We start from the raw sequence: 17,598 nt of genomic DNA on the forward strand, positions 1-17,598 counted from the left end.
ACTGATTCCTTAAGTTCAGCACACCACACAGCTGCTGTGAAGTCTCTGAAAGCTACCAATGACTCACCACATCCAGTCACACCAAAGTCTTCTCTGATCCAATGTCGATGACCACTGGGCACACTACTTCCTGACTGAAGTAGCTCTCCTATACAAGGACACATGTGGGACACTCTTGGCATAGGTTGGCAGCTGTCCCACTGCACCAGCCATCCTTGAGTTCACTATTGAGGGGTCTGCTCCAACTTCTCTTGTTGGGTCTTCCATTTACAGCCCTTTTTCAGGTGTCCTTGTTTGTGACGGTCCAAGGCATCAGTGAAGTGCTCACGAAGCAGCACCACAGAACTGGCTCCTTGATAAGCTTATGTGCCAAACTCTCTAGGTCCTCAGCCAGTTCTTGTAAAGACTTCCCTCTCCTGCTGGTGCAAGTCCAGAACAGGGACCTGAAGACCTCCCCTTGATGTTTCGTCCCATACCTCAACTCCAAGGCTTTTGCCAGGTTCGACCAGCTGCACAAGGACTTCCACAGTAGAACCCTAAAAGCTAGTGGCCAATTGAACCACATACTGCATCTCACCCATCCTGACCAGCTAAGAGCTCAGACTGGATTTGATAAGCCTCCCCAAAGCCTCCCAGGTCACCCTGTCTTCAAAATCCTGAGGCTTTTTCTTTGTGGGAGCATGTGTAGTTTCTTGCACTATCCTATTGTGACTCACAGGGACATATTCAAGGGCCATGGGATTCAGCATCTCATTAACCCCCTTTGCATATACATCACTGGCACTATGGGGTGTGCTGGATGCTGACTCACATCTGGACGTTATTCGAGGAGTTTGTCCATGTTGCTATCTATGTTTCACTTTTTACTCTATTCTCCATTATACAGGAAACCTCTTCCCTCAATTCTCTTACTTGGTTACTTATTCTCTCTACTTCACTCTGTATTTCACGTCTCACATTATCCTCCACTATACTTAAAACCTCTTCCCTCACTCCTTTTACCTGGTTACACTGCAGGACACTAGGTAAAAAATGGCGCAAGAAGAGAGGGAGGAGCAGCGGGGTTCCTCTCTCTCACGCGGCCTGTAGGCAACTGAGGCGGCAGCCAACCAGTGCACAGTAAGGCCTCAGGCTGCCGTGACGTCATGTTAGCGGCCCAAACTTTTGGCTCAATTTTAAGTCCAAAAAAGGGTGATTCTTTTTTCGCCAAAAGTATTGAGCACCCTGACATAGGCGCTCAATACTTTTGTTGAGCACTGTATATATATATATATATATATATATATATATATATATATATATATGCATATACATATATTATATATATATATATATATATATATATATATATATATATATATATATATATATATATATATATATATATATATATATATATATATATATATATAATCCCTCTAATATCCGAACGCCCAATATCCGAACATCCCCACTAACCGGACATAATCGTTCTGGGATCCAATATTCCCAAAATGGGCCAAAAACTGCAAAAAATTTGAAAAAAATCTGACTTTTTTCCCACCCATAATTTGAAATTACCGCATGGTGCCAAACAGCTGTTACTCCATGATCCCTTCACCTCTTCCTTCCTCCCCCCTCCCCGCTCCCCTGTCAGGGTTGCCATTTGATATTTTTCATTATCAAGTGTGGGTCAGTTTGGTAATGAAAAATTCGTTTGGTAATGAATCAGAATAATGCATTACCAAATGGATTTTTCACATGTATGAGGATACACAGGATGGAGATGGTGGATTGTTTGCTCTCTCTGATTAATCTGCTACCCTACATTGCATGAAAATAATCAACATGGTGTTAATCATAAGGAGTGTGATTACATGTATTTCCACTTGTATACGGTATATGATTAGTGTAGAATAAATGCTCGCTTTACAAATTTGGTAATGAAAAGTTAAATTTGGTAATGAAAGTTGAGGAGATTGGTAATGTGGCCGTTGCGATCTGGCAACTCTGTTGCCCCGCCATCATCAACAGTCACAGCCTAACTCCGATCGAGAGCAGATCCTTATAGGAGTGATAGCCACAGGTGCTTGTTTTTTGTGAATAAACAGTGAATAAACTGCAATACCTCGCCACTAGAACACACGGGAATTTACAGTGTTGTGCAGTGTTAAGAAATTAGAATTTAGAGTGCAGAGGATTAACTGTGGACTGCAAACTGGCGGTTCAAACCAGTCCAGGAGCCAAGGACTTGTAAGTACCCAGAATGTTTAATATTGTATAAACTCACCTCTAAAACCTCATTTTATGGTTCTTTTGCATTTATTTCAGTCTTTTATGTCCCTTATTGGTGTGATTTGGGTCTTAAATAGGTGCAATGCATGTCCAGAGGGAGTTGTATAGGTGTTTTTCTGAGTTAGGGTCCATAAGTACAAGTCCAGGAGGCTGGGGCCCAATATCCGGACAGGATCACTATCCGGACATGCCTTTGGCTCTTTTACAGTGGATGTTGGAGGGATTACTTATATATATATATATATATATATATATATATATATATATATATATATATATATATATATATATATATATATATATATATATATATATATATATATATATATATATATATATATATATAGATAGATAGATAGATAGATAGATATATAAAGTTTACTGAATGTATCTTTTATCTTCTACTTGTTGATAGGATCTCTTCTCTATCTCGTATAATAAAAAAGTTATTAGCCTCTGAAAACCATTGTGGTTGGCCTGTGTCGTGTCGGGCCTGGCCGGCTCGTGTCGGCCCGCTCATTTCTCATCTGAATATAAACATCTCTTTGCTACGCTTATCTTTCGTAATAATTCTCTCTCTCTCTCTCTCTCTCTCTCTCTCTCTCGTAATAACCAGCCAGCTGCGTGTTGCCCCCGCATTTATATATATATATATATATATATATATATATATATATATATATATATATATATATATATATATTATCTTGAAACCCTGTCCCTAATTTTCTGAAAGCCACTTTTTTTTTTAAAGGTCCTGGACCCAGTATTGGCAAAGGATTGTCAGCGAACTTCGTTGCAGATTTAATTTACAACGAGGTATATGGTTCTACGTGGAAGATAAACTCTCTTTGTACCACTGTATGCTTCAAACATTGGTAATCCACTTGGCAGCAGAACTTCTATTAAAACCGTCCAACTGAGTTTTCACCTCAGTTTTTAACAATGTTTTAAGTGTATGCAGCTCGTCTCTGTTTCAATCCCTTGAGTCTTTAACATTTCGTATTTTACATACTCATTACAGCAACATTACTTTCTTCCCCAAACACAAATCAACATGGGGTCATGGATGTCATAATATTTGTCCGGAGGCCAAAGGAAAGAATAGTTTGGCAACCATTGTCTTAGAGCATGGAGATCCGTCCTTTAACCTCTTCAATCCAATGATCACAAGACAGTAATTAAGACTGTTTCATTAAATTCTGAAAGTAAAGGTATTGATTAAGATTATACGTGTTCCTTTCAGTTCCAAGTTAAATTAAACCTTTTGAATACAGCATGAATAGGAAAACAATCATCACTGAAGGGTTGTGCTTAACAAGTGCCTAGCAAGGTAAAGTGTGGTGGAACATGGTACAAATACAGTAGCTAGGAGTTTTATGTACATGACTTTTGGACATGGTGATAATATCCAGAGTGAGGTGAACGTGCAGACTGGAGGAGTAGCCTACATGAGGGAGGACGGCATGGACTAACAGAAATGTTGACGATTTGTGACTGAATGTTTGGAAGTGTTTTGTTGTATTGTTTTTGTGCATGGGAACAGAAAGACAGAATGATCAGATGGAAGACGTACTACGGGGAATAGAACACCAAACCTACACTTTACTTAGTGCACGCACAGTGGACACGGCGATAGTGCTAGTGAATCGTACTTACGAATATTTGTTTCAATGCTTTTAGCTACTTTACTCTGAGGTGGCTTATGTAGCTGGCCATAAATATAGTGTAGCGGTAGCCAGTGATTAGCATATAAGACGTCACTATACTGATGACGCAACCATATCCAATAGCGACATTTTTCAGCATTTTAATGTAGCATTTATTTCTTGCTAATAACAAACATTATACTCAGCTTAGCAGAAAACTCTAATGATTTAGGGAGTAACGAAGAATAAATATAACCACATCACTTCAAGAAAAATTTAAGAATGGGTAATACTATCTTGGGTAACAAGATTAAGAAAATGTAATTATGTCGTTAGCTTGAGTTGGTTAATATGGATAGTTTCAGGCAAAATGTGGCACTGATATTTCTGAAAATCTTCAGCAATGAGGAATAGTTCAGCGACACTTCTTTGTCGATTGTAGCAATGGAAGGTACTGAAAGAAATTCTTTATGTGATAGCAATTTGAACCACACAACAAAATAGATTATAAGAGGGAAAAATATTCCCTCGTTGTGGGAGGAATGAAAAATGCGGCAGCTTGGACGCAGTATTGGCAAAGGATTGTCAGTGAACTTTTGCTCATGGGTGTACAGTGCGCCCGCATAATATTATTTATTGTGAAGACCGTTCACTTTGCTAGTGTGAAGAATGGAGAGACGGTCGTTGCTTTGTCAAATCGATACTTAATCGAGGAATCAAAGGTGAAACAGCAGACACATTAAAACGTGAAATATTAAGGGAATTATGAAGTAAAGCAGGGTACACATCAATGAAGATGAGTATTCTCCAGCCGGTGACAAAGAGTGCTTAATATGTGGATTTCTTTGTATTCCTGTTGACATAATTCCTCTTACCAGTGCGAGAGAAGTCAACCCCCATCATATTCCAAAAGTTGCTGTCGATGTCAAAGAGTATATGAGTGCCGGACCTGACCAAAGTGTTCATGCTGGCCGGCATTTCACTGAAGGCGTTGTAAACTACGCGCTCAGTGTCCAGCAGGTCACCCAGTTCACGAAACACACCTGTTTTCACACTCTGAAAATGCATATAAAATCAAGAGAAATTACTTGCCCAAGATTATACCTGTCTTTCTTTTCATTTTTTTAATACTACCGAACATCGATGAGAGGACTTTCTTATTATTCTCTAGCAATACATGATTTTATGATTCTTTATGGAAGAAAGTGACGGACATTATTATTGCTGATTAAATATGATAAAAGAAACTGGCAACGGAACTGTGACCGTCATATGCCCCTTGGACAACAAGGTAAAAGCCGCCAACAGAGAACAAGAGCAAGCAAAAATCTAAAGCACTAAAAAAAAATTAACTAAAACACATGAAATCACAGTAAAATCACTAAAACACCAAAACGAAGTATTTAAAAAACACCGGGTACTAATTCTTATGCAGCAGTACAGCTGCCTTCACAAAGTTGTGAGTTCCCCCTCCCATACCACAGGCCATCCCCCAAGGACCGGTGCTCGGACAGGTAATGTACTGACGGCGTAAATCTTCAAGACGGGGGCACTTCACAAGCAAGTGCCGAACTGTCAAGGAGACCAAGCAATCCTCACAGAATGGAGGGGGGGAGCCCTTCAATAGAAACTCATGAGAGTAACCGGCATCAAGCAGTTTCCCACTAGCGAAACAGCCTCGATAATGAAGGAGCCCACCTCTGCAATAACACACATCTTCTTAGACCCCACAGCATTCCAACAGTCGTGCTAACTATGGCAAATCTATTTAGCAATGAAAGCGTAAAAATCTTATGCAGCCAGCCGATGCAGGGGAGGATGGGATCCCACAGAAGCAGCAGGGTGTGCCGATGCAGCCTTAGCCAGCACATCAGCCCATTCATTTCCGAACCCCCCGATATAGGCAGGAATCCAACAAAAGCCCACACGATGGCCATGACGGCCAAGGAGAAAAGCCATTCTAAAATTGAAAAAAACAGTGGATGAGATTAATTAAAAGACTCCAGTGTGGACAGAGGACTGTGGGAGCCACTGAAAATCATAAAAACAGATTGGAGGAGAGATAAATTTTATTTGGAGCCAATAAAACTGCAGTCAGTTCAGTCTTATATACTGAAGCAATGCTTGGAAGATTACCACCCCAACTAAAGGAAGAAAAGACGACACCAAAGCCTGCTCCAGTGTCAGTCTTCGATCCATCAGTATAGAAAGAAACAGAGTCTTCATGAGTTGAGGTTGGTGACCAGCCGCACGATTCGGCATCAACTGGTCACTCTCTGGCCGACGACCCTGTACCTTCCGGGTCGCCTGCTAAAACTGTGAATCACGATGCCTTTTCTATGGAGCTGTTACCTGGTGTTTTTGTAAATCACTCTTACACAAAATACATAGTCATCAAAATGGATAATGGTACTTCCTTCTGAAACCTGAATTGTTTTCAGATTCACAGTGGTCTAGTAACAGCATGTGGATTTACCCCCAAGGTCTCTTTGCAGGGCGATGGCTTTCTATTCTTAGAAGCCAGGAATGAAGAGGAGAGTTCACGCATCCAGTCTCTAACTGTGGTCGCCGGTTATCCTGTGTCTGCCTCTCGTCATTTGGTCCTGAACCAGTTCCGAGGGGTTGTGTATTCTCGTGACTTGATCTCATATTCTGATTCTTCCTTCTTAGAGCGGCTGGCTCCTCAGGGTGTTGTAGGAGTACAGAGAATTATGAAGAAGGTTGATGGGGTTTTAACCTCCACGCCCACTCTTATCTTGACATTTGACCATCTTACCTTGCCGGAGGTTATTACTGCTGCGTCGTGGAAGCTAAAGGTTAAACCTTATGTTCCCCAACCTAGAAGATGCTATTATTGTCAAAGATTTGGTCACGTCCGCCGTTGTTGCAGGCGGGAAGTGTCTGGCCTTCCTGAGGTCTGTGGAAATTGTGGTGGAATTTCTCATGGTATAGATGATTGTTCTCAACCCTCTAAATGTTTGAACTGTGGAGGAGCACATGTAGCCTCCTCAAGGGATTGCGAAGTATACAAATATGAATACGAGATCATTTCTGTCCGAACGAAGGAAAAATTTCCTTTTCTGAGGCAAAGGCCAGGGTAAGGGAGCAGTTCATTCGCCCTGGGGTTACCTTTGCTGCTGCGTTGTCTCGCCATAAAGCTACCCGGCAGGTGCCCCTGCCATCACACAATGCCCCATCAAATTCTCGGGGTTCTACTTCCCGGCCTTCTCGCCCAGGGGGTTCCACTGAGGGAGTGCAGCCTGGAAGCAGCTGTGCTTCCTCCAGGGAGGTGATTCCTGTCTCTGGGGGTGTCCCCTCTGTGGTGGTTCTTCCAGCGTCTGGGAGTGCCTTCCCCATCCCAGTTCCTCCGGTTCCTCATGTGGCAAACACCCGTGTCTATGCTACACTTTGCTTTGACACATCCAAAACTCCCAATGTCCTTCCTGCGCATCCTTGTCCTGACATATCCAAAAAAAACAGCATCTCTCATACTTCTGTATCAGCTGCTACTTCCGTACCGACTGCTGCTCCTGTACCATCTGCCCGCTCTGCTACTGTTGCTCACTCTTCTTTACAGTGTGGCACTATAGTTTCTAAAGCTTTAAGTTCTGGTGCAGAGATGGAGGTTGCATTAGCCAACCTCAAACGAGTGAGGAGTGAGGAGTTTTTGGGTGACTCCCCTCCTTCTAAGATTCAAACTTCTGTACCACATGAGGATTCTGAGGGGGCTCTTCGCTCGACAACCCAGCCAGTGGTGGCGTCTAAGTCTGTGGGTGTTCATGATGGCCCTTCTAGGATTCCCGTCCTTGCCTCTTCCTCAGGTGTGATGGGGCCTGGGTCTTTAGATACTCATAGAGCTCAGTTGCTTGCTCCCTCTGATCCGTCACCCAGCAGCCAACCTTTGGATGATTTGGTTGGGGGGGGTTCGGTTGGCCCCGAGGTGCCAGCTGAACCCTCACATGGGTGTGCGGACGGGGCACTTGGGTCTTCCAAGAAGGTCTCTGTGCTTCGGACTCATTCTGGCGATGGGCGGGACATGTCTCGGGATAAGGGTACTTCCACCCATGGAAAATCTAAATCTTCATTGCCTTCTCGGTTGGTGAGGCAGAGCTCCACGCCTAGGAAGAAGAGCTTTCACTCCCTTCCCAACGAGGTTGCTACATAGCTTTCTAAGTTCATAATATTTAATAGTAATCACTATGGCTCAATCGGTACCAATCTGTCTTCAGTGGAACTGTAGAGGTGCCTTGGCAAATTGGGAGGAATTGCAGTTATTACTCTCTGCTCTGAACCCACTATGTGTGTGTCTTCAGGAGACAATGGTGGGGGAAAGACAGTTTCCTTCCATTAGGGGGTATAAGGCCTTCCATGCATCTCCTCCTGGTGGTCACAGCGGTGGATGTGCAGTTTTGTGCTGTTCTGATGTCCCCTTTATTTCCTTTGAGATTCAGTCCCCCTTTCAAGTTCTAGCCGTACAGATGCACGTTGGGAGGTGCTATACCATCTGTTGTCTGTACCTTCCACCTTCCGTTCCTGTTATACATGCTGATCTAGAAACCCTTATCAGCCAACTTCCACCCCCTTTCCTACTCCTTGGTGACCTTAATGGCCACCATCCTTTGTGGGGTGACTCACTTTCAAATCCCCGGGGTGATCTTCTTGCCTCTTTGGTTGGGGATATAGATTTGGTTGTCCTAAATGATGGAAGGCCGACCCATTTTCATGTTCAGACTGGCACGTATTCTGTCATTGACCTTACCATCTCCTCCTCTAACTGTGCCCTTGATTTTTCTTGGGAGGTTTTGGATGATCTACATGGTAGTGACCATTATCCTGTAGTGGTCCAGCCTACTCACTCTGTTCCTGTAGCCCGTCTGCCATGCTGGTGTCTGGACAGGGCTGATTGGTCTCTCTTTGAGGAACTATGTGTATTTGCCAACAGGGTTACTGATTTTTCAACTATCGATGATGCCGAATGTTATTTTACTAAGACCATTTTCTCAGCAGGGGTTCATTCTATCCCACGGACTTCTGGTGTTTTTTCCCGGAGACCTGTGCCATGGTGGAATGATGACTGCTCCATAGCAAAGGGAACTTACAAAGCAGCTGCTCGTCGGTATTTTGCCAATCGTAATGTTGTTTTTCTAAAAATACAGTTTCGCAAAGCACGTGCTCACTATAGATGGGTCATGAAGAATGCTCGCCGTAACTCGTGGAGGTCGTATGTTTCTACAATTACATCTTCAACTTCAATGTCTGTGGTGTGGAAAAAGGTGCGCAAGATTTCTGGTAGGTTCTCGCCCCCCTCCCCTCCGGTGTTGTGCCTTCACGGAGAACTTGTGTCTGCACCAGATGCAGTAGCCTCTGCTTTTGCAGATCAGTTTTACGCTGTCTCCACAAAGGATCCTTCTCAGCCATTTGCCACCTTTCGTAGGAATCAGGAGAGGTTGGGTCTTGACTTTCTCTCTCGTGGTAGAGAGGTGTATAATTTAGATTTTAGCCTCCGTGAGCTACGTGCTGCCCTTTCAGAGTGTCGTGACGATATTCCATACGCTATGCTGCGTCATCTTCTGACTGATTCACTTCAGTTTTTATTGGACCTTTTTAACAGGGTTTGGAGTGAGGGCTCTATTCCGAGGAGTTGGAAGTTGGGTATTGTCCTCCCCTTTCCCAAGCCTGGTAAAGACCATTCCCAAGTCTCCAAGTATCGCCCTATCACTTTAACATCATGTATGTGCAAGCTGTTCGAAAAGATGGTCAATGTTGGGCTTATGTGGTTTCTGGAGAAGGGTTGCTTTCTCTCTCCATCGCAGAGTGGTTTCCGTAAATTACGATGCACTTCAGACAACCTTATCAGGCTCGAGGCGTCAATCTGTGAAGCTTTTGCCTCCAAGCAACATCCTGTGGCTGTGTTTTTTGACCTTGAGAAAGCTTATGACACTGCCTGGCGCCATGGCATCCTCCAACAACTTCATGCCTTTGGTTTACGTGGTCGCTTGCCTGTGTTGCTTGGAGACTTCTTGACTGATCGTGTATTTCGGGTCCGTGTGGGTTCTACCCTCTCTGGCGCCACTGTGCCAGGAGGAAGGTGTCCCACGGGGGAGTGTCTTAAGTGTTTCCCTGTTTGCAGTGGCCATTAATGGTATCATTGACACTGTGCCTGCTGGGGTATCCTCATCCCTTTATGTGGATGACTTAGCTGTATAGTTTTCTGGCTCCCGCATGTCTGCTATTGAGGGGCAGATGCAACTTGCCTTGGACAAGATTTCTGCCTGGGCCACTTCCAAGGGTTTTCGGTTTTCCCCTTCAGACTGTGGCTATGCACTTCTGTAGGATGAGAGGGGTGCACCCGGACCCTGATCTCCAGCTTTGTGGCAGGAGACTCCGTTGTGTGACAGAGACGAAATTCTTGGGCCCTGACTTTTGATTGTCGTTTGACATGGGTCTCACATTTGGCAAATCTTAAAACATCATGTATGAAGTCTCTCAGTCTATTGAGGGTTCTGTCCCATACCTCTTGGGGTGCTGATCGAAGGACACTCTTGCATTTGTTTCAGGTATTTGTAACCTCTAAGCTGTCATATGGCTGTGAGGTATATTCCTCTGCCACAGAATCAAGACTAAAAACTCTAGATGCTCTCTGTCATACTGGTCTTCGCCTTGCAACTGGGGCTTTTCAGTCCTCTCCAATTCCCAGCTTATTGGTGGAAGCTGGTGTGCCTCCCTTAGATCTACTGTGTCAGTCTGTTGCAGTAAGGTGCTGGCTCCGGATTCGTCGCCTTCCAGACTCACTTGTCTGTGAGGGTGTGACAAAACAGTCTTGTCTTTTGTGTTATAGTAGACACCCTCGCATGCTTCGTTCATTTGGCTATAGGGTTCAGGATATAATGGAGAGGTTTGGTTTGTCGGCAGTACTTGTCAGTCCTGTTCGGATCCCGAGGGTTGCGCCTTGGATATTGCCCAAGGTAACTTTCTGCAGGCCTATTGCAGGTTCAAAGGATTTTGTCGCTCCTCAGTGTCTTTTAAGGTTATTTTTAGAACATTCTTCTAGTCATGGTGGTTTTGTGCCTGTGTATACTGATGGCTCTAAATCCGCATCAGGTGTTGGTTTTGGAGTGGTATTTCCCAATTTTAGCCGTGGAGGTAGTCTTCCTTTGGTTGCCTCAGTTTTTACTGCGGAGTTGTCAGCCATCATTTTAGCCTCGAAGTTGGTGTTTGTTGATCCTGACAATTATTTTACTATTTTTAGCGACTCTCAAGGGGCGCTTTTGATCCTGGACTCTTTTAACTCTTCCCATCCCTTAGTTTTAGCTATTTTGGAGTGGCTGTTCCTCATTCATCGTCGGGGGAAGAGAGTGGAATTTTGCTGGGTTCCCGCACATGTTGGTGTGGTGGGCAATGAGACTGCGGATGCATTGGCCAAGGCTGCGGCTACTCAACAGCCCCCAACAGAATATCCACTTCCTGCATCTGATCTAACACCTTACTTGCGGGACAGAATGCATGTGTGTTGGCAGAGACGCTGGGATGGTGTTGCTCATAATAAGCTGAAAGGGGTCTTCCAGAGAGTGGTTGTACCAAGGGTTCTCCCTTCCATGCCTCGGCGATTGGAGGTAGCTCTTGCTAGGCTTCGCATTGGGCACTCTCGGCTTACACATGGGTTCCTGATGAGTGGCGAGACTCAACTGTACTGTGATGATTGCTTTGTTCCCCTTACTGTCCGTCACTTGGTGGTCGAGTGTCCAAGTTTGGGGGACCTGCGTCGGAGATTCCTTCATAGGCATACAGGGGTAGATGGTGCCTACTGTCTCTCCTCGATGCTTGGTGGAGCCCATAGCTTTTTTACTGATGTTTTTGGTTTTCTTCAGGAGGCGGGCCTCCTTCCACTTTTATAAGAAATTGTTTTCTCTTTTAACTATTCTTTTATTATTTTCAGTGTATTATTTCTAGAAAAAGTTATTAATTATGCACAATTTATTTGCCATGTGTTTTAGCTTGTTGTCCAGCGGCATATGACCTTAGCAGTTGCGCCGCCAGTTTCTACTACAATCAATCAATCAATCAATCATGAGTTGAGGCATGTTCTAAAATGGGAATGAAGGATACCTGAGAGGAAAGTGAGCTCCTTTTACCAACAATGGACGTACAGAATGTTACACAAGAGCATAGCCTAAAACCCATCCTCAGTATCTGATATGGACAAACTGCCAGTCTTGGAACAGAGAAGGCTGACATGACAGACTGGATCTGCAAGGCTCCGGGAAACTAAGACAAATGTCAAAACAAAAGATCAAGAATCCTGGGAGATTATGGCACAAGGCACTGAATCTAGAATGCAGCGAATATGATACCAACACCTCATCATCGAGTGGCGACATAAATCCAAAGAGGGAGCATCAGCATCAACCAAGAAACTCAAAATCAGAGATGACAGAATGCCACAGTTACAAGACACACACCACCATGATGCACTGAATCTAACATCTGGAGAAGGGCATCTGTAGCAGAGGAGAAATTCTCACATCCATATTCATATTTAGAAAGAGCATGGAACCTTCGCAAGAGGAGGAGGGTCTGACAGTCAGCATCCCAAGAGGTATGAGTCAAAACCCTGAGAAGACTCAAGGCCTTACTACAAGCTACCTTGACATAATGAATATAAGGAACCCAAATCAGTCGTCTATCAAGTAGAAGACAAAAAAACTGAGTCTCTTCCATGGTAGGAGATTATTCCCCTACCATAGAGATAAAAATCAGGGTCTGAGTCAACCCCCCAAAGATGACAAAAATGCATAATCAGTATCTTTGTACAAGAAAAACGGAAACCACGAGACTCAGTCCACTGGAATATTCTATTAAGAGCCATCTGGAACTTCCTTTCTATCAGAGGCATTCATGACACAGTGACGGACACGGAAAAAGGTCATCTACATTATAGCGAGTCATGTACACGATTTGGAAATACATTGATTACTGTTCATAGCCACAGCAAAGAGAGTAACACTAAGGATACTCCCTTGCAGTTTGTCATCTTCATGTGCACAGGCATTAGAAAGCACCCCCCCCCCAACTGGAACCCTGAAAAAATGGTTAGATAAAAACTATCTATCTATTGCCAGACGCCTCAATCCCGTTTGGGGTGGCCACAAACAAATCGCCTCCAAGTCGCCCTGTCCCCCGCCATTTCACTGCCCTGCTCCCAACTCACACCCCCCTCTCTCATATACCTCTCCACCCCATCCCTCCATCTCATCCTCGGCCTCCCCCTCCCTCTTGCCCCCTCCACCTCACTCACATACACTCTCTTCGTCAGTCTTTCACCCTCCATCCTCTCCACATGGCCAAACTACCTCAGTGTGTTCCTCATAACGCTTCCTATCACATCCACATCCACACCACAACGCTCCTTTATATCCTCATTCGTCAGCCTGTCTCTCCACGTGACTCCACAGGCTCCTCTTAAATAACTCATTTCCACTGCTCTCACTCTTGACTTATGTCCTTCCAACAATGTCCACCTTCACTTCCGTACGTTAGAGTTGGTATCACAATACTGTCATGTAGTAACTTTTTCACTTCCATGCTCACTTCCCTGTTTCTTATCACTGCTTTCAAGGAACCAGCAACCTTTCTTCCCTGCTGTACCCTTTCAAGCACTTCACCCTCCAAACCTCTATCCTTACTCATCACACTACCCAAATACTTAAACGTACTCACATTTTCCAATTCCTCACCATCCAACCTCGCTGTACATTCACTAACTTCACCTCTCTCAAAGACCATCACTTTACTCTTCCCTACATTCACCTTTAGGTTCCGTTTCTTACACACTCTCTCAAACTCATCCACCAAGCCTTGCAGCTCCCCTTCGTCTTCACTCAACAACATAGTATCATCTGCAAACAACAGTACAGGGAGTTTCCAAACACTATCCTCTCTCACCAGGGCCACTCCAACATCCACTACCCTACCTTGTACCTCTTTTATTACCCCATCCATGTACAGATTGAACAACCATGGAGACATGACACATCCCTGTTTCATACCAACTTTCAAAGAGAAGGGAGAAACCTGTACTGTACACAGGAAAAATCATCTGGTAAATTACCAATATGCTGGGAATCGAACCAGGGACTCTCAGATGAGAGCCAGGCAGCATACCACTTTACCTGGTCGTGGTGTAGTGGTATGCTGCCTGGCTCTCATCTGAGAGTCCCTGGTTCGATTCCCAGCATATTGGTAATTTACCAGATTTCAAAGAGAAAAATTCACTTAGTTCACCATCCACATGCACAGCAGCCTTCGCACCATCGTACATACTCTTCACAGCATTCAACAACTTCCCATCTACTCCATATATTCTTAACACTTTCCACAATCCTTGTCTATCCACCCTGTCATATGCTTTCTCCAAATCCATGAAAGCCGCATACAACTTCTTTCCCTTCTCTAGAAACTTTTCCATTAAAGATCTAAGAATGAATATCTGATCTACACAACCTCTTCCCTTCCTAAAGCCTCCCTGTTCTTCTCCAACTAATTTCTCTGTTCTTTCTCTAACTATGTCTATAAGTATCCTACCATAAACTTTTCCTATTATACTAAGAAGACAAATGCCCCTATGATTACCACACACTTCTTTTTCCCCTTTTCCTTTGTACAAGAGAATAATTATACCTGTCTTCCAATCCTCCGGGACTTTACCTTCCTCCCAGGCCAATCTGCACATCTTCCACATCCATTCTACTACTATCTCTCCCCCATGCTTCAGCATTTAACCACACACTCCATCAATTCCTGGGGCTTTCCCCGATTTAACTTTCTTCATTGCTTCCACAACTTCTATCCTACTGATTTCTTCCTGTCTTCTCACCTCCCTCCTTCTTCCAGCCATTCCCTAGCCACTTATACTCGCATTACTTCCATCCTCTACGTTCAACAATTCCTTAAAGTGTTCTCTCCATCTGCTCACTTTTTCTCCCTTCTCCACTAGTAATCTACCATTTTTATCTTTCACTCCCCTGCTAACTTCACTTCCACCCTGTCTTACTCTTTTCACTTCTCTCCAGAACATTTTCTTACAGTCCCTCCACTTTACACTCAAATTCCTTCCAAATTCCTCATCCACTCTCTTCTTACTCTCTCTTACTAATCTTTTCACCTCTCTCTTCCTTTCCACATATAACTCTCTCTTCCGCCTCTCAACTTCTTCCACGCCCCTATTTCTCATCCATTCATTGTATGCTTTCTTCTTTTGTGCCACAGCCTGTTTCACCTCTTCAGTCCACCACGCTGTTCCTTGGAGGCCCCTCCGTCTTCTCTTCCTTCCACACACCACATCACATGCTGCACATATTTCTTCTGTAAATATCTTACACACACCTTCCACGTCTCCCATCTGCTCCAATTCATATTTGCCCAATCGTTCCTCCACTTCTCTCTTATACTCTGCCTTTTTCTCATCCTCTTGTAACCTTTCCACTCTCCTTGCAACTACTCCTTCCTCTCGTCTTTCCCTTCTTCCATTCCTCCATCTTACTTGCATCCTAATTCTGGCCACCACCAAGTAGTGGTCAGAAAGTCCACTCCCCCAACCTCTATACACTCTTGCATCCTTTACACATCTTCGCATCCTTTCATCCACACACACATAATCAATCATTGCCTTCCTTTCATTCAGTTCACCACCCACCCTTCTCATCACTCGCCATGTATACCTGTGGATCATTTTATGCCTGAAGAGGGTATTGGCTATCACCAACCCCCTCCCAGCACAAATGTCCACTAACGCACTCCCATTCTCATCTATCTCAGCAGGCACACCCCACTCACCAACTATTCCATCCACCTTCATATTACCAACTTTACCATTCATATCACCAATTAAAAACACTCTCTCATTCCTTCCAAACTTTTCCATGCACACTTCCACATTTGTCCAGAACTCTTCTCTCACTCTTCTAGCACGATCTTGCGTTGGCGCATACACACACACAATCGCCCACATTTGTATTCCAACTTTCAACTTTACCCACACAATCCTTGACCCAACTGATCCATACTGTCTTATGCTCTTCTTCCATCTTTTACTGACAACTATACACACTCCTTCCTTTGCCCTCTCATTCTCATCTACTCCTGCACATATACCCCATCCATACTCCCATTCTCTCACACTTTCTCCTCTCCATTTTGTTAAAAACTGCTGAATATAAATAGGCAAATACCCATGAAGACCAAATTGAGGAAGAGAAAGTAAAATGCCATGACACCAGGCAATGTCATATGCCTTTTCCAGATCGAAGAAGACCATGACTCCATGTTAGTTGGTGGAGAAATCCTCACAGACAAGATTCCAAGGGTAGTATGACATCAGAGGTAGATTGCATTTTATGACAGCCATACTGGACAGGGAGTAAGAAGTCACCTCTCTTAAAAATCACACAAGCTGCCGATTGACCATCATTTCCAAGACCTTACACATTCAGGAAGTCAAAGAAATGGGCCAATAATTCATGATTTGTAGGTGATCCTTATCTGGCTTGGGGATGGGAATAACTGCAATAACACAAAAAGCCAGAAAGTCACCAGTACGCTTGATCTAATTAAACAATGACAGGAAAAGTGCAAGAAGCTCATCAGACAGGTGACGTAAAAAGGCATAGGGATTATCATCACAGCTAGGAGAGAAATCATGGCACTACAACAAAGCTGCCTGGAGTTCAGAAATAGAGAAGGGGGCATTGTACGACTCTCCCCCAGCCCAAAAACTGAGACCAAGATACTCTGGGCACCGCCGGTGGCATGCTGAAGGCGAATCTGTATCCTTCTGTGATGCACAGCCAAATTAATCAACAAGCACTTTGACAGAAACAAAAGGATCAGCCACAGTTCCACTTGCTGCAGATAAACAAGAGGGGAGGGAATGGTAAATTGTCCATAAATTTTCCTCTCCCGGTTCCAAACCTGAGTGATAGAAGTCTGAATTAATGGAGGAAACATAACCCTTCGAAGATGAACGTCTGGCTCCTATAACCCACCGTGTCCCAGCAGATTTTTCATCAATGCCCCCCCCCACAATCCCAGCAGATGTTTGAATTTGGGGGGGGGGGCTAAAACCTCCACTTTTTATGAGAAACATCGAATATTCAGAAAGAAAATGCTCACTGAAGCTTAGAAGTGCCCTGTACAGGTGATTTTACCCTCACTTGGTACCATGTTCTCTGGAGCCACGCTCCAGAGAAGACGTTTTCTATGGGATGGGTAACTATTCCAAACCACTCAGAATAGGTAGATATTTCTTTATTTGGTACGAATTTATATGTAGTACAAGAGTATATTGGTTTTTACGCATTAATATAGGCGATATAAGCATTGTTTCACTCACCAAACATGTCAACATACCACACCTTCCTAGGCGATGTTACCTCCTCATCACAATTCTGCACGTTTCTTCCTCTAATGCCACGTAATGTTTGTCCTCCACATCGGGAATCACTTTCGCCTTGAATTTCGTTATCAGAGAGACAGTAGCGTGACATGTCTTTATTGACCATGTCACTGCTAACAGATGAGTTGCCGAGAAAATGGCGTGCGGGGGGGGAGGTAACGCGAGTCCAGGCAGTGTCGCCACCTGGTGGTGGGTAGAGGAAGGTCTGCCACATATGCCTACCAA

The 17,598-nt window shown here is 44.0% G+C and overlaps 1 protein-coding gene across 1 annotated transcript in view; it reads right to left on the reverse strand.

The window, feature by feature from the left end:
• The window catches only part of LOC145407369 (glutamate receptor 2-like), a gene marked incomplete at its 5' end in the record, with an annotated part of 166,280 nt that overhangs the window by 49,363 nt on the left and 99,319 nt on the right, over positions 1 to 17,598 (reverse strand). The window contains one exon of the mRNA XM_080278319.1: positions 4,799 to 4,979. Within this exon, the coding sequence (XP_080134445.1) occupies positions 4,799 to 4,979 (181 nt within the window). The remainder of the gene's footprint in view (positions 1 to 4,798; positions 4,980 to 17,598) is intronic.

The sequence above is a fragment of the Coenobita brevimanus genome, chromosome 8 (genome assembly GCF_032717465.1).
Source record: "Coenobita brevimanus isolate Jiangsu-jjx chromosome 8, ASM3271746v2, whole genome shotgun sequence".
NCBI lineage: Eukaryota > Metazoa > Arthropoda > Malacostraca > Decapoda > Coenobitidae > Coenobita > Coenobita brevimanus.